The sequence below is a fragment of the Corythoichthys intestinalis genome, chromosome 15 (assembly GCF_030265065.1).
Source record: "Corythoichthys intestinalis isolate RoL2023-P3 chromosome 15, ASM3026506v1, whole genome shotgun sequence".
Taxonomy (NCBI): Eukaryota; Metazoa; Chordata; class Actinopteri; order Syngnathiformes; family Syngnathidae; genus Corythoichthys; species Corythoichthys intestinalis.
The window spans coordinates 8,385,309-8,412,214 of NC_080409.1; the positions used below are offsets into that span (position 1 = coordinate 8,385,309).

General features: G+C 38.4%; 1 protein-coding gene across 2 annotated transcripts in view; it reads left to right on the forward strand.

Annotated features, from left to right (window-relative positions):
* The first annotated feature begins 8,699 nt into the window (after window positions 1–8,699).
* The window catches only part of itpk1b (inositol-tetrakisphosphate 1-kinase b), a 108,632-nt gene continuing 90,425 nt past the window's right edge, over window positions 8,700–26,906 (forward strand). Inside the window, exons 1-2 of one of the 2 annotated variants that reach the window (XM_057858564.1) lie at window positions 8,700–8,885; window positions 9,261–9,436. In XM_057858564.1, coding sequence (XP_057714547.1) covers window positions 9,342–9,436 — 95 coding nt within the window. In that variant the 5' untranslated portion in view covers window positions 8,700–8,885; window positions 9,261–9,341. The other variant, XM_057858565.1, reaches the window with a different exon arrangement.

Here is a 26,906-nt window from a genome sequence, read left to right on the forward strand (position 1 = left end):
TAACTAGTCTTAGCTATAGTGAATTTGGTTACGTTTACAACAGTTTTGGTCTGGAAATAATAATTAAAAAACAAACAAACAGATATCTTATTTTTGCTTTATTTTGTTGAGTTGCAATCTCCTCTTCCGGTTGGCAGATTCCGGTAATCCCGCCTGTTATGACTCATACATCGTCGGTGTGAAAATTTGGAACGATAAACTAAGAAAAAAAAGACGAATCTGCAGCCTTAGACAAGATTATCTTTTTTTAAAGAAGGAAAAAAAACATACATGCATCGCAAACAGTCACATGGTATTAAAGGGAACAATGAAAATAAATTAATATTTTTTTTCCTACAATTCTTTACAAATACCGTCATGAAATGTATCTTTTTACATTGTCAGCAGCCGTAATCTGAACCCCACCACCGAAAAAAATTCAGTCTTTCATTTATCAACCTCACACACCAGATATGACTTTCGCCTCGATTTTCAAAATTTTTGAGTGACATGACAAGAGGTAATACTTGTACATAGTCAGAGAAGGCCCAGCTCTGGGAAATTCTTGCAGTCATATCTGGTTCTAGGCTTTATTATTTTTTAAGAAGTTGTTTTTTTTATTTGCGACCAAAATTCGCAAATATAGGTATATTTATTTTCTTTTATTAAGACGGACGGATATCACATAAATAAAAGTTGGTGGAATTGGCGGTGTAAATTACTGGCAGCCATTTTCCGTCAGAAGACTTCGCAACTAAAATACTCTTAACATCTTGAATTCTTTAGAGATTTAAAAACTGTATGGTTTATAACAAAGTGTAATAACGAGGCTATGATTCAGGCTGGATTTTAGAAAATTTTTAATATTATTTTGAATTCTTTCACTGCCATTGCTGATGATAGACGTTCAATCACGTGGCATCCAACCTTCCGTCTGCGATGAGTTTATCGCTAGTAAACGTCCAATCCAGTTGAAGTCCTGCGTGCTACCGCCGTCCTACGTCAAATGGATTGGACATTTATCACGGTCAATGGCAGCCAACGAGGTGAAATATAAAATTGGCTCTTCCTCTGGCAAAGATGCACCCTCCTGATCAACACAGGCTCAACTTCTTGAACCATATTTGGATGCATTGGAAACCATCGGAATTTTGAATTGATAGTTGTTAAATAAATGAATTTTTGCATAAAACGACTTGTTAGCAGACTCTATAGACTATATTGGTTTTGTGGACAAATGACTAAAGGAATAAACAAATGCAGTTCTCAAACATCGAAAGAAACTCGCATGGGAAATGATCATTTCCGAGCGACACGTGGATGTATCATCAGCAGCAACCTCCAGGATCCTGGGTCAGTTTTGCAAGTTTGGCCGTGTTCCCACCCAACTGGGTAATTTTCAAAGAGAAAAGTGCATTGGGCGGATTGATCAAATGCCGGTTGCATTGGGCAAAATTTGGCGCCTTTTGGAAGGAGCCGTAGTGATGAGTTTGAAAAGTTCGATTTGTTAGTCTCCACCTCAGCTACATTGCATCGTCTTTGCTCTAATTATATCTGGTATTTTAGCGCCTCACAGTGCGTGAAGCCGTAAACTGCAATCGTGTATACAGTCTTGTCAAAGTTCTATTTTGACAGTCATTTCTGTTGACAAACGTGTATTTTGACGCATAAAAATGAATAAATATATCATTAAAATAATATTAATTTTAAGAGGAACTACATCTCCCATAATTCTTATCGGCAGAATCGCATGCTTCCTTTCTACAATGTGTCTCACACTATTGATTTTTTTGGGGGGGTGGGGGGTTACAATATCAAAATATAAAAGGAAAAACATCTTATCTTGAATGGAAGGGCTGCTTTTTACTGGCCTTGGCGGGTTTTACATTAGAGGTGGGAACCTCTGGGTACCTCACGATACGATTTCCGATACAAGCCTCACGATAACGATTTCACGATATGGCGATGCATTGATTATCGATACAAAAAGTATTGGCACCCTGCAATTCTGTCAGATAATGCTCAATGTTTCCCAGAAAATGATTGCCAATTACAAATGCTTTGGTAGTAATAGCTTCACTTATTTTGCTTGCAATAAAAAAACGCATAAGAGAATGGACATTTAAAAAAAAAAAAAAAAAAATCTTTATCATTTTACACAAAACCCCGGAAATGGGCCCGACAAAAGTATTGGCACCCTCAGCCTAATACTTGGTAGCACAACCTAAATAAACACAAAATAAGTGCGAACAAACGCTTCCGGTATCCACCAACGAGATTTTTACAATAATCTGCTGGAATTTTAGACCATTCTTCTTTGGCCAACAGCTCCAGGTCTCTGAGATTTGAAGGGTGCCTTCTCCAAACTGCCATTTTAGGATCTCTCCGCAGGTGTTCTATGGGATTCAGGTCAGGAAACATTGCTGGCCACTTTAGAAGTCTCCAGTGCTTTCTATCAAACCATTTTCTAGTGCTTTTTCAAGTGTTTTGAGTCATTGTCCTGCTGGAAATCCATGACCTCTGAGGAAGACCCAGCTTTCTCACACTGGTCCCTACATTATGCTGCAAAATTTGTCGATAGTCTTCAGACTTCATAATGCCATGCACCCGGTCAAGCAGTCCAGTGCCAGAGGTAGCAAAGGAAACCCCAAAACATCAGGGAACCTCCGCCATGTTTGACTGTGGGGACCGTGTTCTTTTCTTTGAAGGCATCGTTTTTTTCCCTTGTAAACTCTTATGTTGATGCCTTTTCCCAAAAAGCTCTACTTTTGTCTCATCTGACCAGGGAACATTGTTCCAAAACGTTTTGGCTTTCTCAGGTAGGTTTTGGCAAACTCCAGCCTGGGTTTTTTTATGTCTGTGGGTCAGTAGTGGGGTCTTCACAGGTATCCTACCATAAAGTTCCTTTTCATTCAGACTCCGACGGACAGTACGGGTTGACACTGTTGTACCCTCGGACTGTTGGACAGCTTGAACTTGTTTGGATGTTAGTCGAGGTTCTTTATCCATCATCCGTACAATCTTTTGTTGAAATCTCTCTTCAACTTTTCTTTTCCGTCCACATCTATTGAGGTTAGCCACAGTGCCATGGGCTTTACACTTATTGATGACACTGCGCAGTGCGCACGGTAGACACAGGAACATTCAGGTCTTTGGAGATGGACTTGTAGCCTTGAGATTGCCTATGCTTCCTCACAATTTTGCTTCTCAAGTCCTCAGGGAGTTCTTTGGTCTTCTTTCTTTTCTCCATGCTCAATATGGTACACACAAAGACACAGGACAGAGGTTGAGTCAACTTTAATCCATTTTAACTGGCTGCAAGTGTGATTTAGTTATTGCCACCACCTGCCATGTGCCACATGTAAGTAACAGATGCTGTTAATTACACAAATTAGAGAAGCATAACGTGATTTTTCCAAGGGTGCCAATACTTTTGTCCGGCCCATTTTGGAGTTTTGTGTAAAATGATAATTATTTCATTTTTTTTCCATTCTTTTTTTTTGTTTTTTTTATTGCAAGCAAAATAAAAGAAGGTACTACTGCCAAGTCATTTGTAATTGCCATCATTTTCTGGGAGAAATTGAGCATTATCTGACAGAATTGCAGGGGTGCCAATACTTTTGGCCAGCACTGTATATGGGTCAGGAAATCATTTTACAATAATCTACAATAAAACAAATGCAACAGAAAAACAAGCTCTTCTCATCCTTCAGCTGTGAATTTAAACGGGTTTGACACTAGTAGATGTCCAATCCATTTGAAGTGGGAGGGTGTCAGCGAATGAACATTCGCTGCCATCCCTCCCACTTCAAATGGATCGGACGTGTATGGCCGTCAATGGCGGCCGATGAGTAAATTTTGGGGCATTTCAGGTTATTTGCTGTTGATTTTCAATCACTTGCTGTTGATTTTTAGGACATTTATAGGTCACATCCTGTTGTTTTATTGAGCATTTATATGTCACTTGCTGCTGATTTTGTGTTACAGAACAAGAAGTGACTTGAGAATATCCCCAAATAAATAGGTAGTGATGGAAACTCAAATGGGAGTGACCTGTAAATACCCTAAAATGAATAGAAAGTGACTTGTAAATGCTCTGAAAATCAATAGAAAGTGATTTGTAAATGCTCTGAAAATCAGAAAGACTGGTTGCGAATGCTCTGGTCTGGTCCGAGTTTAAATGGATTGAGTGTCTACCACCGTCAATGGCAGCCATTGAGGTAACAGAGACACTACAGGTAGTCTCCGGGATTATGACGTACCTGGTTTATGTGATTTCGACTTTACGTCCCAAAAATGCATGCAGAAATCCTTCGCTTGCATCTGCAAAGCTCAACCCTCTCCTACCGGTTGTTGCTCAGTGTCAGTGAGTCAGCTGTGCTACACAATGGCTGGAGGAGGTGAAACTCCTGAACTTTTTCCCCCATCGAAGAAAGCAAAATCGCTGGTATGGGAATACCTCGGCTACAGAAAACTTGCAGACGGCCACGGTTTAGAGGAGGACTGCCAACCGACATGATACGATTTGCGATACAAAGCTTACTATAACGATGATCTCACGTTATGGCGATACAACGATGATCAATACATTGGTCGGGAAATCGTCCTAAGATACAGAGCAACTAATAAAAATAAAAACAAGCTTCTTCTGTGAACTGGAGTGAGTTTATCACTAGTAGACGTCCAATCCGTTTTAACTGGGAGGGTGGCAGCAAATAGACGGTCGTTCATTCGCTGCCATCCCTCCCACTTCAAACGAATTGAACGTCTGTGGCCGTCAGTGGCAGCTAATGCCAGGCCATGAGGTAATTTTGGGGCGTTTCAGGTCATTATTGGACATGTGTTGATTACGTATGAAAACATCAAGGTTTTAAAACCGCAAAAAAAAATCGTCATACCGTCCCTACGGTATTATCGAAGAAAACAACATCGCTGGTATGGTAATACCTCGGCTACAGAAAAGTTACAGATGGTCGCAGCTTAGAGGAGGAGTGCCAACCGACATGTAAAACATGTTTGCGGAGGCCGGCCGCCGAGGAGGCAATACCTCTAATATGATTTTGCATTCATACAAAATTAAAGGTTAGTAAACACTGTCATGAACGTTTGCCACCAGCTACAAGAGTTAACTTCAGTGTGTTTAATGTGTCTAGCGGTGGTATTTCTTTCTCTCCAGCAAATGTCTGTGTTGAGAAAGAGAGTCTGTGTATAGTCTAAACATGATACAAGTCATACACACGTGCTTTTATGGAAAATAATTGAATTATTTTTGTACTGATGGTAATAATGTTGAGCTGTGGCTGTGGGTCTAGGCTTAAGGACTGCATTTATTTTCATTTTATTTCGAATATATTTATATGTTTTCATTTATTTTAACTTTACATTATATTTATGTTTCAATTTGCTAATATGTTTTGAAAAATAAAAATCCTGTTTTTGTTTTAATTAATCATTTATTTATTTATTTTTTAATTTTTAATTTAAAAAAAAAAAAAAAAAAAAAAACATATCCAGACACGGCGCTCCCTATACGCATAACACGCACTGCGCGTAGGGCACCAACTCGGCCTGAAGGGGCACCAAAAAAAAAAAAAATTTGTAAAAAAATCCTAAAAAATAGTAATTGTAATAATAACAACAATATATAGTATTTAAAATAAAACTTTTTAAAGCCTGATAAATGCAAGTAATACAAATATAAGTAATATAGGCTCATTATTTACACAAAAAAAGAATCTCCTGTGCGGCTCTCTCGTCAGTCTACCTTTGGTGCCCCCCCCTCCCCCCATTCCCTAGTGGTTTGCTCCATTATGCTTCAGTCGCAAATTTGGCAGAAGTTTATTCTTGAAAGGAAATGTCATCGAAAAGACAAGAGTCGGGGGCGGAAAAAAGGAAGAGGAAAAAGCAGCGAGATGATGCCCGCGCATCACTTGTAGGTAAGAATGTTTTTTTTTTTTTTTTTTTTTTTTAAATAATTGTTTATTTATTATCAGCTACGTTTACATGACTACAATAAAAACTAAATGTCTTGAATTTGGAAAAAAAAACACATTTTATTTAACACTAAAGTTGGGTTCGGTGAATGTACATATGAAACTGGTGGGGTTCTGTAGCACCAACAAGGTTAAGAATCACTGCTCTAAGTCATTCATTATGGTATTTGCTTTGAGAATATTTGTAATAAAAATATATTTAGATTGTAAAAGATGGCCTTCAGTACATCTCTTATAGATGATATCAGCCTATTCATTATTGCTCAATACACTGTATGTTTACATAAATATATTTTCATCTTATATTAATGCAGAAAATGCACAAATTGGTGTGTAAAGATTCACCAGAATGCAGGAAATTACGTAGTTGATACTCTAAATGTCTATGTGTCCCCATTGGCGGATCTACTATTCAGGCGAAGTAGGCGATCGCCTTAGGCCCCCAACCAGTAGGGGGCTCCCAACCAGCTGCCCTTGCGAGCAAGGTCTTGGGCCACGGGAGCCAGCAGCACCCCCAACAATTCGTCATGTATAATTATGTCAGCATACCAAACAAACAAATAACAAAACAAACAAAAAAGCCATTTGAATGCTGCATTTATCTCTCCCCCATACACACGCACTACAATGGACTGTTCCACGACGACAGACTGAGTATCAGTCGCTGAGCTTCATTTAGCACCGTTTAGCTTCGTTTAGCTCCGTTCAGCATCGCTTAGCTCCGCTTAGCTGTTCGTTAGCTTCACTTAGCTCTCCCGCGTTTTTTATGCCACTAACCTCGCTATTTTTACAGCTCACTTGCTACTTTGCACGTCGGCTATCGTTTATTTCGAACACATGAGCGAACGTGCTCTCTATGACAGCCAAAGTGCAGTGAGGGAGAAGTTGAGAACAGGCTGCTAATGCTCTTTTAACTTTCTTCTTCTTCACAGCGAACATAAAATACAAGGCAGCACACCCTGTGGCGAAACAATAACACAATAACACTCAACAGCTGGTTAACAGCATTTGCTAACGAAAAAAATACCCCAAAACATCTATTAGTGACACCACAAGCAATGACGAAGAATGTTTTTTTAACGAAGTGTAAAGCTTTTGGTTAGCGGTTTAGCGACGTACCTCCGGTGAACATTTCAAAATAAAAGCACGTCATGTTCGTCATATAAATAACGATTTCTGGAGTTAATCCCACATACTCCAGAATTAATATTGTAATATGAAGAGTAAATACTACAGAATACAGATTCTACACTAAGAATAGCTTTCAAATGACACTCGTTATGACAAATATGATTGGCAATGAATAATTATTATAATTATTATACCACTATTAAATATAATAGTATACTATAATAATAATGCTAGAATTTTTTTAAAGAATTGCTTTGAATAATGTTGGAAAGGCAAAGTCAGTGTTCTGAATCTGTTTACTTTCCATTCTTTTGCACTAGTAATGCTATTAGCATTTAACCTCATTCTTTATTTGTGATTAATTATTGTTATTTACATGATTATTTGTACTTTAATAAAGAATTTAAGTGTTCCAATTAGGGCTGTCAAATGATTAAAATTTTTAATCGATTTAATCACTGCTTAAAAATTCATTAATCGTAATTAATCGCAATTCAAACCATCTCTAAAATATGCCATATTTTTCTGTAAATTATTGTTGGAATGGAAAGATAAGACACAAGACGGATATATACATACAACATACTGTACATAAGTACTGTATTTGTTTATTATAACAATAAATCCACAAATGGCATTATTAACATTCTTTCTGTTAAAGTGATCCACGGATAGAAAGACTTGTAGTTCTTAAAAGATAAATGTTATAGTTACAAGTTCTAGTAATTTTATATTAAAACTAGGGCTGTCAAAATTATCGCGTTAACTGGTGTTAATTAATTTTTTAAATTAATCACGTTAAAATATTTGACGCAATTCACGCAGATGGCCCGCTCAGACAGATTTAAATGACGGTACAGTGAAACGCTCCCTTTTTAATTGTGTTTTATGGAGTTTTGCCGCCCTCTGCTGGCGCTTGGGTGCGACTGATTTTATAGGCTTCAGCACACATGAGCATTGCGTAAGTAATTATTGACATCAACAATGGCGGGTTACTAGTTTATTTTTTGATTGAAAATTTTACAAATTTTATTAAAACGAAAACATTAAGAGGGGTTTTAATATAACATTTCTATAACTTGTACTAACATTTTTCAAGTCTTTCTAGCCATGGATCGCTTTAACAGAATGTTAATAATGTTAATGCCATCTTGTTGATTTATTGTTATAATAAACAAATACAGTCCTTACGTACCGTATGTTGAATGCATACTGTATATCCATCTTGTGTCTTATCTTTCCATTCCAACAATAATTTACAGAAAAATATGGCATATTTTATAGATGGTTTGAATTGCGATTAATTGCGATTAATTACAATTAATTGATTTTTAAGCTGTAATTAACTCGATTAAAATTTTTAATCGTTTGACAGCCCTAATTAAAACCCCTCTTCATGTTTTCGTTTTAATAAAATTTGTAAAAATCCCTGGCAGCGCCCCTGGTATCACGATATATATCACCATTTCGATGTTATGGCACACCCCTATTTTACATTGCGATTGGACTGGAAAGTGTCTTACCTATCTGGCAACCCTGGCTGGGTGTGTGCTGTGCACTCGCTCGCTCACTCACTTACTCACTCAGTCAGAGTCAGTCAGTCAGCAGAGAGGGCGAAAACACCAGCAACATCTCCACGGGACGGGACGGGAGTCCAGCTGTGCCTGTCAACTGTCACCTTCTCTGGAAACTTCTCCCTTTGCTCGAGAATGAGAAAGTAACCCGAGCTAGTTCCTGAAGAGGACCTCCATTCAGGGGCGGACTGCCAAAGTGCCAGATCGGGTAAGTTAGCTCTCCTCGGCGCCTCGTCGCACCGCGGTTTTCGCAGTTTTTGCGGCGAGCACGCTTCGAAATGCTGGAAATGCGACCTTTTCAGCCCGGCTACGCATTTCCTAGCTTACTGGCGGTCTCGTCTCGTGCCATCGTTTTGATTGCGCACGCTAGCCAGCTAACATTAGCAAGTGAAGTTAGCTCGGGGGGTGGGAGCGCGTGCACGAGTTTGACTGATGCTCCTCGTAATCTGTCATGCTGCCAGGTTGTTTTTCTTTGCTTGTCATTTTATGGGGCTTGAAACAAGGCGACATAAACCGTTCGGATGGGTGTGATGAAAGACATTCCGTAATAGCTTTGCTGTTTTGCTTTGGGGTTTTTTTGTAGGTCGATCCCTCATCCAGTCAGCCCTGCTCGGCTGTGAGTCGGTCACATCATTCGCCTTTCCTCCCGAGAGCCTCGCTGGAGATGCAGACCTTCCTAAAAGGCCGGAGAGTCGGCTACTGGCTCAGCGAAAAGAAGATGAAGAAGCTGAATTTTCAAGCTTTTGCGGATTTGTGCAGGTAGGAGACAGAATTTGGAGTGTCAAATTCCAACACCGTCATACCTGCTGGCTTCCAAATTGTCCAAAATAGCAATTGAAAAGTTGTCAGTTAAAGTGCGTATGACACCAAAAAGCATGTTTATTTCATATTTCACGCGGTGTTTAATGCTCCTGAATGAAATGGACCGTTTGGATGTGTGGTGAAGCGATCGTTTTAAATATTCAATTTTTGAATCCCGCGCCATGACAATGAGTGACTTCCGGCTTCAGTCTTGGGTTTAGGACGAATGCGAATGTGACCCGGGTCAGCATCTCCCAATACAGCATTGCTTTATAGCGTGCAGATGGACTGCGGATTCAGCTGATTTTGCGGATTAATTCATTTATTTTTCATATCACGTCAGCCAAACGGCTGCAAAAAATTGTTGCTGCACCAGGGAGAGGCGTGTGAGCCTTTTTGGGTTTCAAAAGTTTCCCGTTCACCGCGTATATTGGTCAAAACAAGCCCTACTACTGTGGTACCATTGGACGTACGAGGAAGTGAGGAAACATCGTATTTTGTATTATGTCAAATACTGGGATCCTGGCACACGTTTTAATACGGAGGTGGCTTGCATTTTGTGGTTGATTGTCCACCAAAAATGCCACTCAGCCGACAACCAGCGGCTTGTCGCACACCTCCCCGCCGGGAGAGCGCTATACTAGGCTTATTACCCTCTTCGTGTGCCCGGTGTTCTGTCAAATTTTCAAACCCATCAGAAATTGCAACTTTGTGTTAAAAAAGGGCGCAAATACAGTGATTACAAAGTAAACACTACAAACTTTATTTGAATAAAGGACTATTTTCTTACGTTTGATCATGGACGGAAATGTAGAAAAGTTCTCCTCAGACACATCCTGCCATGTTAGCTGCACAACAACTGTACGCCGCTCTCTGTTTACGTCTTTGCCGTGTAGTAAAGCATGATTTTACGCCATAAATGTGTTGACCATGTGGCAGCTATGCGCTCCACCGGCGTCAGCCGGTTTGTCCGGCGGTACTCTCCAGCTGCTTCCCCGTCAAGCTCTCCTGTAGCAGGGGAATGAGCTGTAACTTGCTCGCCGCCGGGCGGGTTGCCGATCGACGAAGACAATCGACAACCCCGCCGCCGTGTGATATGACCCGGGCTAGTTTTGTGGAATTTTTCGCTTCGAAATGGGAAAATAAGACTTTGAGACGTCAATCGTTTCGGGTTAGCATACCGGTTAGCTGTCACACCTCTTGGTTTGTTTACATTCTCTGAAGCCGGGGCAGGGAAATGACAAAAGCCTGACTAACTACGGTGGCATAAAATATTGTTCGGGAGGTGCAACAGTAAAGGTGAAGTCGACAGTTTTGACCATTATGGAGTAATTTTGCCATGTCGTACTGAATAAATGCATTTTTATTATTTCATATTTCGTTTAGCACAAGACTGTTATTTGTCATGACCATACCATTTATTTAGCAATTGTGGAAAAATACTTCGATAAAAAGAATATCCTGTAAAAATATTGGAGAAGACAGACTGAAACAATGAGATTTTGTGGCTCTCTTTGTCGCATTTTCTTCGTTCTGAATAATTCCCCCTCAATGGGTTGAATTCTAAATCAGATGAAACCATGACCCTGCTGACGTCATCCTCCTGTTGGGGACACTAGAGCCCTATAATGAAAGGCATAGCTAAACGGCGGATTAAAAGACTAATTTATCATCATCTGCGCTTTGCCAAATATTTGTATGTAGTCGGATCGTCTCAAAATATGATTTTAATTCGCATAATAATGCTCTTTGAGACTTTTTTTTATCCTGTCGTACGTACATTAAGATATATAACCCTGAAGTGAATACTTTTGTTCATTCCAAAGAAATTTTTTATACTTTCGAGCACTTATTGTTTTCGCCAATAATGTCGATAATGAAAATATTTCGTCGACGAACCATTTTTTTCATGTCGATGACGAGCTAAAAATGTGTCCTGGAAGACTAAAACATAACGAGACCAATGCCACTTTTTGTCTGATGAGACGAAAAAGTGTCATAGTTTTTGTCAGATATTAACGATGCGTAACATTTTGCTATTGGATGTGGAGTGCGTATGCCCTCATCGTAGCAGTGTTCGGGTCGTGGTTGGCTCATGTGACATGTCTTGCGCCCCCCTTGCACCCTGACATTGTTTAGGATTCTTGGCTGCGCTCCAGGCTCGCTTGTTTTGAAACACATGGAAAGATTTGTTTTCTTGTCGTGGCAAGCGAGCATATGGAGTGTTGCTTTAGCCTTTAAAGGTCTGTTGTGAGAGACTATCACATAGTAACCTCTGTGAAGTTGGCCTCCCTTCAGACAAAAATTTGTATAAAAATTATGGCTGCAGATATCGATTATTTTAGTAGTCGATTAATCTGTCAACTAGTTGGTTCAAATAATCGAGTAATCGGATTATGAACATTTAGTGTAATGCAGAATAAATTTTAGGAGATGTCAAACAAAGGCTTGCACTTTCAAAAGGGCATTAAATGAGAACACAAAATAAGATTCCGAAGTGTCTCTTCAAACTATGCAGAATTGTACTTTCATTTAAAAATGGAAATACTTGAGTATAGCCTTAAACATATTAAGAAAATTAATAAATGAGTATCTAAGTACAACAAAAGAACACTTGTCTATCTTGCACAGCAAAGGTTCGCTAGCTTAAGTGCTATAAAATGCTAACTTATTTTTATATTTTATTTTACAATACTCTCAACAAATCGTTCAAACATAAACTCTCAACAAATCGTTTAAAGATGTTGCCACAGCTAAATATACCTGTAAACTAAATTACAAATGAATAAAAAACATATTAGCTTATTTTGGTCTTAACAGGGAGCACCTGGATTTAGCCATGTTAAATGGGTTATGCCATATTCACTGTTGCCACTAGAGGGCAGCGTATCCACCAAAATCAATAAAACTACATGCAAACATTTTCAAAACAAACCATTACAACCCCACTCAAATTAAACGAATACTCGAAGCAGCAAAATTTGATTCGAAGCTTTTTTCTAATCGAATTACTCGAGTTAATTAACTGTTGCAGCACAAATAGTGCCCCCCCCCCCCGTTGTCGAAAGAGTTGGTACGCTCCGTCAGCCCCGGCAGTCAGGATATGGAAGCGCTGTGAGTGACATAAACACTCGAAATGAATATTTCAACATCTATAAAATAATAGCAGCTAAGGGTGTAATGGTAAATGTATTTGTATTTAACCGTTTCGGTACGTGGTGCTCGGTTTGGAACGGAGGCGTACCGAACGAGTTTCTGACGTCATGTAACCCTTACTTTTCGAGGCTGTGAGTCGATCGGGTTACAGTTTCTTTGTGTAGATTAAATGTACTCAGTCTTCTGTACTATAATGAGGACCAACATGGTAGGACAGTATAACCCAGAAACGTCAACGGCGCGACAACGTGGCCGCCGCGAGAACGCAGTGAAACGCGGGCGTAAAGTCAGTCAGCCAATGCACACCAGTTGCAGTGCGGCCGTGTGTTAGACGCGTCCCAGAAGGGGCTCAACACTACGCACGCGAAAAGAACGGCAGAGTTTATTAATTGACGCAAAACGCGACCCTCCTGCATCAATACTACTACCGGTAGCTGGGATCGGGCAGACCGGAAGTCATTTGTGTAAAAATACGGTGGATCCGGTCGATTTTCAAGCTAATATGCAATCGTAACCCACTTTTTGAGTCCATCAGATCTCGAGTGGTAGATCAGGGCACAGTTGACTTGTCCTTGTTGATTTACTACTGTCTTCTCTGCTATAATAATAACGGCCCAGTGTTCAATACAAAACCCTCCTACTACAACAAAACAAGTAGGAACTAATATTCACATAGGAACTAAAGTTATACAACATAAAATATACAATATAAATGAATACTACATCACATTTGTAAAATATAAACACATAATAAAATAAATAATAGCCCATTTAAATAAAATAAATTGAAATGAGCTAAAACACCTGTAATTAAATAATAAGAATAATACACAGATCCTGCTTTACACAATTAAATTTATTAATTTCTGTGTAGTGCTTTAACTTGAGAAAATCCACTAATAAAGCTTTTGAAAACCGTTCATAAGAAAAAAAAAAGATTCATTGAGGCATTTCATTTGTAAAATACATTTTAAAATCTTTGTCATTGGGATTGCTTTTCTCTTTAGCACAGGACTTCTTACACGGGGTCTGAAAGGCAAATTGTTGTTGGATTATCTTTAAATTAGGGATGTCCCGATCCAGGTTTTTGCACATCCGATCTGATACCGCTATTGTTTTGCACTTCCGATCTGATACCGATACTGGCTGATACCGGCCTATCTGAGCATGTGTTAAAGTTTAAAGTTATTTATCCTCCTTACTTAGTTGTCAGACTCATGTTGAAAAATATTTTAGTACTCTTGATAACAACTAGCCAGCTGAATTAGGTGAGTTTGAATAACACACAACGGTTGGTAACAAGAAACTGACCTGTTTATTCAGTGACAAACACAAAACATTATAAATAACAAACAGAAATGGCATAGTCAGTCAGTAAAACGTGCAAATAATATTGTAAACTGTCTTAAAAAAGCAAAACACACAAACAACCTCAGTGGAAAATCCCACAAACCCCCCAAGCTATTAGATGCTTTTAATGTTTCGTGCATTAGTTACAAAAATTGTATAAAAAGCCTCTCAGGTTTAAATAAACGACTATTTCAGTATCAAGTTAACATTTTAAAACAGTAAATAAAATACTCAAGTCCCCATTCTGTATCAGCAGCTTTAAACTACATTCAATTAATTTAATTTTGCGAATCAACTGTTAAAGTTGTTAAAATTGCTCCCGTTATTCCATAATTTCCCTTCTGTCTACTTTCGACATGTGAAAGTTTTAAAACTGTTTTGAAGATAGATTCAAGTCATGATTTTGCCGATTTAGGAGTATTTTAGATAAAAAGTTAATTAGGTTCGCTTGGAAGGTTCACAACAGCCTACAAGGGAAGTCTCCTGCTTTAAGATGGCGGCTGTTTACTAACGCAACTAGTTTTCAATACTTCAGTGTTCCTAACGCTGTCAAGTCTGTCATTTTGCATCTAATTCTATATACATATTATATCTATTATCTACAGTAAAACGATGTTGACGTAGTTTGTAGCGGCTGTAGGCAGCAGTCAGGTATTCTTGTGTTTTTTTTATCCAACGGCATGAGTTGAGCTAAAGCCATTAGTTGAGTATTGGCATTACCCGGGTCTTACCCGGGTCTATGACAAGCATGATGTTTACTCTCGGGACGCAATGTGGTCCGTTTCTCATTGCGTCCCGAAGACCGCGCTGTGTATTAGTTCCGCTTTACTTGACATATTTCAATAATCGGAATTTGGATGTTTGTGAATCGTTCTCGAATCTTCCACGGCCGAATCGCTCAAGGATGTAATGACGGCTGGGCATGTTGTACCGTGGTTCTAAGTGTTGGATGGTGCGTCTTTACTCACGAAAGAAAATGGCTCGTCATCCAGAATGAATTCTTCGGCAATGACTCTTGTTATTCCCTGGGCTTTGGGACTGTCGAGGGCCAGTTTGTCACGCATAGCAAAAGTTTCTGCCAGTTTTAGTTGCGTTTCTTTTTGTCTTCGGTTTTCTTAACATACTCCTTATATTGTTTGTGGTGGTATTTCGCTAAATGCTTGATTAGGTTGGTTGTATTAAAACTTCTTACAGCTTTACCACCACGCTTGACTTTATTGTGGCATATGTTGCACTCTGCCTCTTCGTCTTTGTCGTCCTTTAAGGTGAAATGATCCCACACTGCTGACATTTTTACCGATAGTCTTTCGGTAAATTGGGAGACGGTAATGTAAATGTAGTGTGTTGAAGGTGTGCCGTAAAATGCGGATCAGATTTTGGGGAAACCGAAGCAAAAACTTGAATGGATTATGTAAATCGGTGCACTGAAAACCCGGACCGGACTTAAAAAAAAAAAAACTGGATCGGAAGTGTGGATCGGAATTTTTCCGTGTTGGCCGATTCAATACCGATGCGCATTTTTTTGCCCATAGCGGCGTCCGATCCGATCCAAATATCGGCTCGGGACATCTCTACTATAAATACCCGCTACTTTTTGAGCAGAATTCTAGCTTTGTATAGGCTAATGTTCCTATTGTTGAAAGGTGTGTAATAAACAACTAGCACATTTATATTTTGCATTTTGTTTTATTACTGTACCGAAAATGAACCGAACCATGACCTCAAAACCGAGGTACGTACCGAACCGAAATTTTGCGGTTCCGTTCCACCATAGATGGCAAATTAAGAGCATAATATCTACAAAACCGTTGTAGCACGCACAAACAAATTTTTTTACAGCACAAGGCAGCACAAATGAAACACAAATGATTGACAAGATTTTTAGCTATTTTTAATCAAAATGGAGGGCTTGTTGACCTCAGATTGACGTATAAAAGAATTGTAAATATCTTTATAACAGTGCAGCACAAACAGAACTTTTTAGAGCACAAACATAGCAGAAAAGATTGACATGATTTTTATATAAATTTGTGTGTGGTATGGGGCCAACTTCGCAGAGGTCACACACTCAATGTACCTCGTCGCGTCAGCATAGCATTCTCGTTCGTGTTAGGTTTAGCTTGCCTGGCACTGCCAGACTATTCTCCCTGTATTTTTCAAACACTGTGAGAAATAGTCTGGGACCCAGCCCATTAACGGCCTCTCGAGCAAGTACAAAATCAACCGTCCAATCAGATTCGTTTATTTGCGTGACATGTTCTTAACGGGTAACGTCACTCTTGCGCGCCGAAAGTCGTCTCTACAACAATACAGATGGCGAATGGGAGAGCCAAGAATATGTTCCAATCCGAGGTAAAACCAGTTTTAAATGACCAAAACCACATCGACACAAGTCATTGACAACAGTCAACATGGCTCGCGCTAGCCATGTTGAATAAACTTCTCCATTCTCCGCTCACGCTAATTACTTGTCACTTTAACAACGTCACGTCTGCTCGTCGCTGATTGGTCCACTCCGCTGTCTGTTTGCTGTGGCTTGCTCCGCCCTCGGAATTTGATCCACCGGATGGTCGCCAGACTCAATTGCTGGAACAGCGGTGAGTCTGGTATACCAGGCAAAGGTTTAGCATTTAGCGTGGCGAGCGTCGTCTTAAACTCTCGGACAAGTCTTTTTACATACAGGCTGTGCTTGTAGACGCTACATAATGTGCTCGTCTGTCAATGTTTATTCCAAAATATTGGAAGCCTTTATTTATTTATTTTTCGAGTAAAAGTTTTGAATTTCACAAAAACATTTTGAGTCATCGTCAGCTAAACTACACAAAATTTGTCAGTGATTTTGTCACCTAGAACTAGACGAAGACGTACCCATTTTGAAAAGGCTAAAATATGACTAGGACTTAAAAGTATTTTTGGCCAAAAGACGAAAATTAAAAGGTCTACCAAAACAACAGTTTTTAACACTTAACTTTAACCTTTTATAGTGATTTAATTTGGTCATTTAAAAAAAAAAAACTTTAAATAGTAGCAAATATTATTGTATATACCTGTATATTTTTCATCATTATTATGTTTCTATATCATTTTTATAGAATAATACGATGTTTAAAACTGAAAAAAATTGAAATGAATACAAACAACAATTCACACTGGTTACGGCGCCAAGTGACACTCTAAAGTTGCATTTTTTTTCATTGCATTTAACTCATTGCATGCCGTTGATGACAATAAGGGCATAAGACGTTCCCAGTTCTCGGTCAAAGTTGATCTGACCTTTTACGCCGTCAATTGCAGCTAATGAGTGCCCTGTAAGGGTTTAAAAAAATAAAATAAAATGTTAATTGGTGCATTCAGTGGCATTTGCATGTTTTTTTTTTGTGCTCGTGTGATCTTTCCTACTCCATTCTCAAAACATGCTTTTAAAATTTCCGCCTCTTGTAGGTGTGAATGCTCGTCGGTCTAGATTTGCAATGCAGTTCGGTGGCAACCAGTTGAGCAATTTACTAATTATGCAAAACTATTTTGATAACTGATTATTTGTTCAGAGACCTTGTTGAACTTAAACTTGTCCAAATCCTCCTTAGACTGATTTTCTTTTTTGGTTTAATTTTGAAATTAAAAAGAAATTACTGCAAATATTTGCTTTTACTTTGCAAATAATTGATCAACTATTTTGCCTATTACCTGACACGTTATGGACCTAAACAATAATTCATTGAGTGAGTGGATAGCTCGTCCGCCTCATAATTCTGAGATCAAGGGTTCAATACCGACCTTGCCTGCGTGGGTATTCTACGGCTACGCCAGTTTCCTCCCACGTTCCAAAAACATGGATGATCCAACACTCCAAATTAGTTTTAGTACTTGTTTGTCTCATTGTGCCCTGCGATTGGCTGGCAACCAATTCAGGGTGTGTACCCTGCCTACTGCCTGTAGTTGGCTGGAATAGGCTCCGGCACCCCCGCGACATTAGTGAGAATGAACAGAACGGAAGATGAATGAATGAATGTGATGCAACAATTAGTAAATATAATGGACATCAGGGGCGTCACAAAATATCGACCTGGTGATATACCGTGATACTTTGTATTCCAAAAGGTTATCGATATGCTCCTGCCAAGAATTGAGATATCGTTTCTAATAAAAAGGAACCAACAAGTTGCTACCAAAATCCGACTTTCACTATAGCAGTGTGTCAGTTAACCAGAGGTGGGTAGAGTAGCCAAAATTTTTACTCAAGTAAGAGTAGTATGACTTGAAAATAATATTACTCAAGTAAGAGTAAAAGTAGCCATCCAAAAATGCACTAGTACAAGTAAAAAAGTATCCAGTTAAAAGAATACTTAAGTAATGAGTAACATTTTGAGTAACTGCTTATTTTTGTTAGATTTTTTTATTTTAAACAATGGTATTTTTTTTTCTTAGCACAAACGTATTTACCGGTATATGAACTGTTGTTCAAATGTTACTGTACAAGAGCCCATTACATAACACAATCAAGCCAAAGGAAAAAAAAATCTTTAAATTAAAGAGAGAGAGAAAAAAGACCGTAATGAAGCATTATTCGTCCATGGAGCATGAGTGCCCTGCCATCTAGTGGAGAAAATAGTTGGTAGTTTGAATTGTGAATACTGTTCTTTCATACGTACTATTATGAATTTAAAAGGATCATATCTGTGGTTTTCCGTGGCCAATCTGTGCCAAATAAAAACTGGGAGAAAGTTTTTAATCCGCGCTTTTATTCATGTTGAGAGCAGGGCTCCAGGTCAAATACTTCATTTGTTACAGTGCTTTAAAAACACGTGATCGAACAGGCTTGCGTGATCATAGAACGCAAGCTAGCGTCTGATTAGTGTAATGGAGTCATGTAATTAGTAGTAGCGCTACCCCTGGCTATAGCATCGCTAGCAAAAAAATAAAATAAAATAAATCGAATAAAAAGGAAAAATGTAACGACTCTTAGTGTAGCCAAAGTAGCGGAGTAAGAGTAGCGTTTTTAAGTAAAAGTAAAAAGTACGGCTTGGTAAAACTACTCTTAGAAGTACATTATTCTCAAAAAGTTACTCAAGTACATGTAACGGAGTTAATGTAACGCGTTACTACTAGGGTTGGGCATCGTTTGAAATTGAACGATTCCGGTTCCGATTCCGGTTCAATGCTTCGATTCCGGTTCCGAACGATTCTGGATTAGATTCTTTTAGAAGGCAGGGTAAAAAAAAAAAAAATAAATAAATAAAAAAAAATGCCAGGGTAAAAAAATCTTTAGTTTAAAATTGTATAAGTTTATATTAATGTCTTCTCGATATTTTAAAAATTATATAAATTTTAAATTTATTATAAATATTTATATGAATTTAAAATGTATTATTATTATTTATTATTAATACAATTGATTTGAAATCTATGAATTATATGAACTTCTCACAGGGTTATTTTCAACTTGTATATAAATGTCAGTCTTTGAACTCGAATGTGATGAAATTTCTTTCCACAGGAAGTACTTTCACAAAGATGTTTATTTTTCAAAAGCTCACGGAGAAAACATTTACTTACCGTATTGGCCCGAATATAAGGCGGCCCTGATTACAAGACGACCCCCTCTTTTTCATGGCTCAAGTCTGAAAAAACACTTTTTGAACACCAAAGTAATTTTTATACAGAAAATAATTACAGTACATCCGAAACAAATGATTATAACAATATATTTGAGAGAAAAAGCATATTATTTTGCCTCATTCAAATCTTAATATATGAACATTTAAATATGTAAACTAAAGTGCAATCACATTCGTAAATGGTTTTTGAAATGTAAATAAACCAATCTATTGTGATTAAACAACAGGATTGCAATAACTGCATTAACCATCAAAGTGAAGTTTAACTGTAACTGTAGTCTTGAAACAAATCTGAATAAAGAAAAACATTGCAATAAAATGATGCAAACTGGTTAAACCTGAGAGTAGCTGAGATCTGTCATGACAGAACATCGCTTCAATGATATCTGGCGCCATCTAGCGTCGTGAATGGGTATAACGTCTAGACCGTGAATATAAGATGACCCCCTCTTTTTCAGTCTTATTTCAATGCAATAAACACCGTCTTATATTCAGGCCACTACAGTATATTCTTTTGCCACACATACCTTAGCTGGGAGCTACAACGAAGCATTAGTATAACTTCTTCTATTGATTATAATTTGATGTAGATGAGGCAAAATAATAAGGTTTCATTATTTGTAAAACCGATTCTGTTGTGTTTACAGACACATGAAAATTTTATGTTGTGACAATACCAGTTAGGTCAGTGCACTGTAGTGGTGTGTACATATAATGCGGAGAAGAAGAGAGGAGAGCGCCTGGCTAGGATGCTTTGTGATGTGAAGCTATGTTTTCACTACTACGAGTTCATTAAAAAAGTAATCTAATGTTTCATATGGCTGCTTCTTTCTAAATAAGCAACATAACAGATTCCAAAACAAAAATCCTTTTAATACTGTTGATTTTAACGGAGGCGTCTACTGCTTTAAGATGGTGGCTGTTTACTAACGCCAGCGAGTCTGTCATTTCGCATCTAGTTCTCTTTATATGTTCTAACGCCGCCGAGTCTGTCATTTGCATCTAGTTCTATTTACATGTGATATCGATAATAGCCCACGTAATAATACGATTTATTCTCATACTATTCCATCCATCCATCATCTACTGCTTAATCCGGGGTTGGGTCGCTGGGACAGCAGAAAACAGACATAATGTATTGTTTTTAGGGCTGTCAAACGATTAAAATTTTTAATCGAGTTAATTACAGCTTGAAAATGAATTAATCGTAATTAATCGCAATTTAAACCATCTATAAAATATGCCATATTTTTCTGTAAATTATTGTTGGAATGGAAAGATAAGACACAAGACGGATATATATATTCATTATACGGTACATAAGTACTGTATTAATTTATTAGAACAATAAATCAACAAGATGGCATTAACATTATTAACATTCTCTTAAAGCAATCCATGGATAGAAAGACTTGTAGTTCTTAAAAGATAAATGTTAGTATAAGTTATAGAAATTTTATATTAAAACCACTCTTAATGTTTTCATTTTATAAAAATTTGTAAAATTTTCAATCAAAAAATAAACTAATAGCTCGCCATTGTTGATGTCAATAATTACACCATGCTCACTCATGGTGTTGAAAGCCATAAAATCAGTTTGACCCAAGCGCCAGCAGAGGGCGCTAAACACCAAAAAACAACTAACAAGCGGACATTACACTCTGCTGTCATTTTAATCTGGTTGAGCGGGGCATATGCGTTAATTGGGTCAAATATTTTAACGTGATTAATTAAAAAAAAAAAAAAAAACCGCCCGTTAACGCGATCATTTTTACAGCCCTAATTGTTTTACTTACCTGTTTCTGACGGCGCAGCGTGTCAACTACGTAGCACTCAGCTAGCTTTGCACTTGGCACTTAGGCTATATTCCATGAAGCCGGTTGTGCATAATTAGTCATGCAGCAACCTTCGGATGATATAGTTTTGTTGCAAATGTTGCACTGAGCTGACTGGTCTTTTTTAAAAAAATTTTTATGTAAAGTCAAGCCAAACCTTTGAGCACCACAGCCACACAGTGTCCATGGCTGTCATCAAGCAATGCACAAACACGTGCTTCTTGTGGCTTCTTCTTGGTGGTTTTCGGAAGCATTTTTTTCCCGCTTGGCGGTCAGGGCATCGAAACATGGAATTTAAAAATTCGAACGGTTTTGGGAGAACCGGAGTGTTAGAATCGCGTCCCATCGATGCTCAGTGCTCGATGCCCGACCCTAGTTACTACCCACCTCTGCAGTTAACTCTATGGCTGCCATTGATGGTGCTTGACGCCCAATCCATTTAGATTGGGAGAGGCGAATGAACGTCCATTCTGTCGAAACCAGAGCATTCACAGTCACTCTTTCCAATTTTCAGGCCATTTACAGGTCACTTTTTGTTCACTTTTAAGGCATTTGCAGGTCAATTCGTGTTGAGTTTCAGTCACTGCCTAATCATTTGAGAGATTCCCGGGTCACTTCCTGTTCTGTAACACAAATTCAACTGGAAGTGACCTATAAAATGCTCCAAAATCAATAGGAAGTGACTGAAAATCAACAGGTAAAGAACTGAAATGCCCCAAAATTGCCTAATTGGCTTGCACTGGCTGCCACTGACGGCCATAGACGTTCAATTTGTTTGAAGTGGGAGGGATGGTAGCCTGCCACCCTCCCAATTCAAATGGATTGGACGTCTACTAGTGATAAACGCATTCCAATTCACAGAAGAAGCTTGTTTTTCTGTTTATTAGTTGCTCTGTATCTTCGGATGATTTCCAGACCAATGTATTGATAATCATTGTTTCACCATATCGTGAGGTCATCGTAAGCTCTGTATTACGAATCGTATCGTATCGTATCGTGAGGTACCCAGAGGTTCCCACCCTTAATGGACATATTCATCGATATCAAAACAACCATGAGTTTTAACACTTACTCATCACACTAGAAATAGGTTAAGGGTCCACTGAGTCCCACTGATGTCCTCGCAACTTTAAAAGTTTCATTTTGAAAAATGATATAATAATGTGTCGACGCACGCCTCCTGTTAGAGCAGAACATTTTTTTGAGGTTTGCATGAATGCACAGGTGGAATACTAGAGTTGGCAAAGGTTGTGTTTGTTATGTCTTAAGTGGAAGCTTGTTGAGACATGGCACTCAGCGCAAGGGAACTGTGTGTGTGTGTGTGTGTGTGTGTGTGTGTGTGTGTGTGTGTCGAGTGCTTAAGACAGAAACGACCATATGTGTGAATATCATGGAAATTGTCTTTACTTCTTCAACTATAACATTTTTCAGTATACAGTCTTATGAAAATGTATCTGAACCTTTTGGAATTTTTCACATTTCTGCATAAAATCACCATCAAATGTGATCTGATCTTTGTCAAAATCACACAGATGAAAATACAGTGTCTGCTTTAACTAAAACCACCCAAACATGTATTGGTTTTCATATTTTAATGAGGATAGCATGCAAACAATGACAGAAGGGGGGAAAATAAGTAAGTGCCTAAGGAGATTTAAAGAGCAATTGAAACCAATTTTTACCCAAAAATTTAGGTCAGGTGTGTGCCCAATCACTGATGAGTGGTTTAAAGCTGCCCTGCCCACTTTAAAACACACACCTGGTAAGAAATGCCTTGATGAGAAGCATTGTCTGATGTGCATCATGGCTCGGTCAAAAGAGATGTCTGAAGACCTGCGTTCAACGATTGTTGATTTATATAAAGCTGGGAAAGGATACAAAACAATCTCTAAAAGTCTGGACGTTCATCAATCGAGAGAGTTTGGCACTGTTGCTTCTCTCCCAAGGAGTGACCGTCCACCAAAGATGATGCCAAGAGTTTAGCGCAGAATACTCAGAAAGCTTTAAAAAAAAAAAAAAAAAAAAAAAAAAAGAACCCTAGAGTGTCTGCTAAAGACTTACAGAAATCACTGGCACAGTCCGATATCTTTGTGCATACATCGACTATATGTAAAACTATGGCCAAGAATGGTGTTCATGGGAGGATTCCACGGAGGAAGCCACTGCTGTCTAAAAAAACATAGCTGCTCGTTTAATGTTCGCAAAAAGGCACTTGGACACTCCACATAAGTTTTGGCAAAATATTTTGTGGACTGATGAAACCAAAGTTGAATTGTTTGGGAGTAACACACAGCAACATGTATGGAGGAAGAATGGAACAGCTCACCTACATCAACACCTCATCCCCACCGTGAAGCATGGTGGAGGGAGCATCATGATTTGGGGCTGTTTTGCTACCTTAGGGCCTGGACAACTTGCAATCATTAATGGAAGAATTAATTCAAAGGTTTATCAGGATGTTTTGCAGGAAAACCTGAGGCCGTCTGTCAGATATTTGAAGCTAAAGAGGATGGATGCTGCAACAAGACAATGATCCAAAACACAGAAAAATCAACTTCAGAATGGTTTCAGAAGATGTTCTGGAGTGGCTAAGTCAAAGTCCAGACTTGAACTCAGTTGAGTTGCTGTGGCATGACCTAAAGACAGCAATTCATGCCAGACATCCCAGGAATCTAGCAGAACTACATCAGTTTTGTAGAGAAGAATGGGCCAGGTTTAGTCCTGATAGATGTGCCAGACTGATCTGCAGCTACAGGAAGCGTCTGGTTGAAGTTATTGCTGCCAAAGGAGGGGGGGGCACAAAATATTAAATACGATGGTTCACTAACTTACTTTTGCCCCCTCTGTCATTGTTTGCATACTATCCTCATTAAAATATGAAAACCTTTAAATGTTTGGGTGGTTTTAGTTAAAGCAGACACTGTTTTTTAATCTGTGTGATTTTAACAACAATCAGATCATATTTGATGGTGATTTTATGCAGAAATGTGAGAAATTCCAAAAGGTTCAGATACTTTTTAAAACCACTGTATACTAATAAATGTTATAGTTGAAGAAATAAAAATTGTTTCCATAATATTCACACATATGGTCATTTTTTTTCATACCACTGTAAGTGGTTATATGATAGGTAGCTGGCCGGGCGTTTTTATTAAAAAATGTTCATGCCTGGCCATAATTATGATTTTTTTGGTCTTTCCCTCCCACTTCAAGTGATTGCTGTTCATAATCTGCAAAATCCTGGATTTTAAAATTCTATTTATATGTGTCATCTAAAAAATCCACATTTCTATTGACTCTCTTGAAGCAACCGAATGCGCTACTGTGATTGCAGGCTTGTTGTCTAAAGAACAGGAACATTCATTGAACTATTGCACAACTGTTCAAAGGGGCGTTTTTCTCATCATTGCATTAGAATCTAGGAAAGGGTTTTGTTTGAATCAGTGAAAGGTAGGTGGCCTTGGGGACGACTCCTGAAGTATTCCTGATTTTTGTGCCCGATGCTGCAATGCGAGCTGTAAGAAATGCCTGTTATCTTATCCATCGTCAACAGTATAAAGAGTTATGTAAGTTGTCAGAAGTAGGGCGTGATTTTCTCGAGCATTGTGATAAGATTACCTACAATTTATTACATAGTTAGAACTTAGAAAATGCAATGGTTTTTCAACTACTACTAATACATATGCTGAACTCCGGTTAAATACAGGGATTTAAACGGTTAGCCCTTATGCCTGAAAGCAATTTCCCAGGTCGACTGACGCGGACATAAACCAATCACGTCCTAGTATAATGTCCGGGACTTACCTGGGACGCGGCATTTGTGAAAGTAGCCGTTTAATTCCCGGGTTACAGCACAAAGGGTGATGATGTAAATATCATGGCGGGCCGATCGCCATTTCTTTTTTTTTCGCAATAAGACGAAAAGCGGTAAACAAAAATCACAATCATCAACATGGCAAACTGGAAAATAGCAAAATTAAACTGGAAACATAACGAAATGAAATTGCTACTGGATCTTAGAGCCAGGGACGGGACAGTCCATCGTCCATATTTGGAGATGTGTGGTATATTTTGCTGTCAATGCAGAGCAAAAATGACGTAATGTCCGAGTTATAAAAAGAAAAAGTTGATTTTTGGTCACTTACTTTTCCATTTGGGGCATTTACAGGTCACTTCCTGTTCATTTTGGAGCATTTCACGTAATTTCCTGCTGATTTTCAGTCACTTCCTGTTCATTTTGGGGCATTTACAGGACACTTCCTGTTAATTGTGGGTTACTGAAAAGGACGTGACTCAAAAATGTTCTTTTAGGGGCATTTACAGGTCACTTCCTGTTAATTTTGGCTCATTTCACATCATTTCCTGCTGGTTTTCGGTCACTTCCTGTTGATTTTGGGGCATTTATGGGTAACTCTCTATTGATTTTGGGGCATTTGCAGCTCACTTCCTTTTGATTGTAGTTTACTGAAACAGAAGTGACACAAGAATGTTCCTTTCAGAGCATTTCACTGCTGATTTTCGGTCACTTCTCATGGTTTTCCCTAAGATTTTTTGAAGCCGTGGTGGTGGGCTGTATCGGATTCGGACAGCCTCACCATGTCGCGCCACGGCGAAATTGCGTCATATCATGACAAATGAGAATTTTTTTTTTCACGTTTTTTTTTTTCCCCAAGAAGGACCATAACAAAGATATATACATTCGTTAATTCGCTGCCACCCTCCCACTTCAAATGGATTGGACGTCTATGGCAGTCAGTGGCAGATATTTTTTGGGCATTTCAGGTCATTACTAGACATGTGTCGATTACCATTTTCAAGGTATACCATGGTATGACAACATTAAGGTTTTAAAACTGCAAAAAAAATTGTCATACCGTCCCTACGGTATTATCGAAGAAAACAACATCGCTGGTATGGAAATACCTCGGCTACAGAAAAGTTACAGATGATCGGAGCTTAGAAGAGGAGTGCCAACAGACATGTAAAACATGTTTGCGGAGGCCGGCCGCCGAGGAGGCAATACCTCTAATATGATTTTGCATTCATACAAAATTAAAGGTTAGTAAACACTGTCATGAACGTTTCCCACCAGCTACGAGAGTTACCTCCAAAATTAAAAAACAAATAAATAAATAAAATAAAACAAAAAAATAAAAAATAAAATAAAATATTTTTTTAAAAAAATATTTTAAAAAATAAAAGTAATAAAATAAATGGAAAAGAGCGTTAACTCCAAAAATCGCGAATTTTTTTCGTCATACCGCCCCTACGCTATTATCGAATATCTATGGCCGTCAGTGGCAGCAAATGAATTTATTTGGGGGTAATTCAGGTCATTTCCTGTTGAGTTTTGGTCATTCCCTTTTCCCTTTGAGGCATTTACAGGTCACTTCCTGTTGATTTTGGGTTACTGAGAAAGAAAGTTACTTCCTATTCATTTGGGTACATTCTTGAGTGTCTCAAATTGAACAT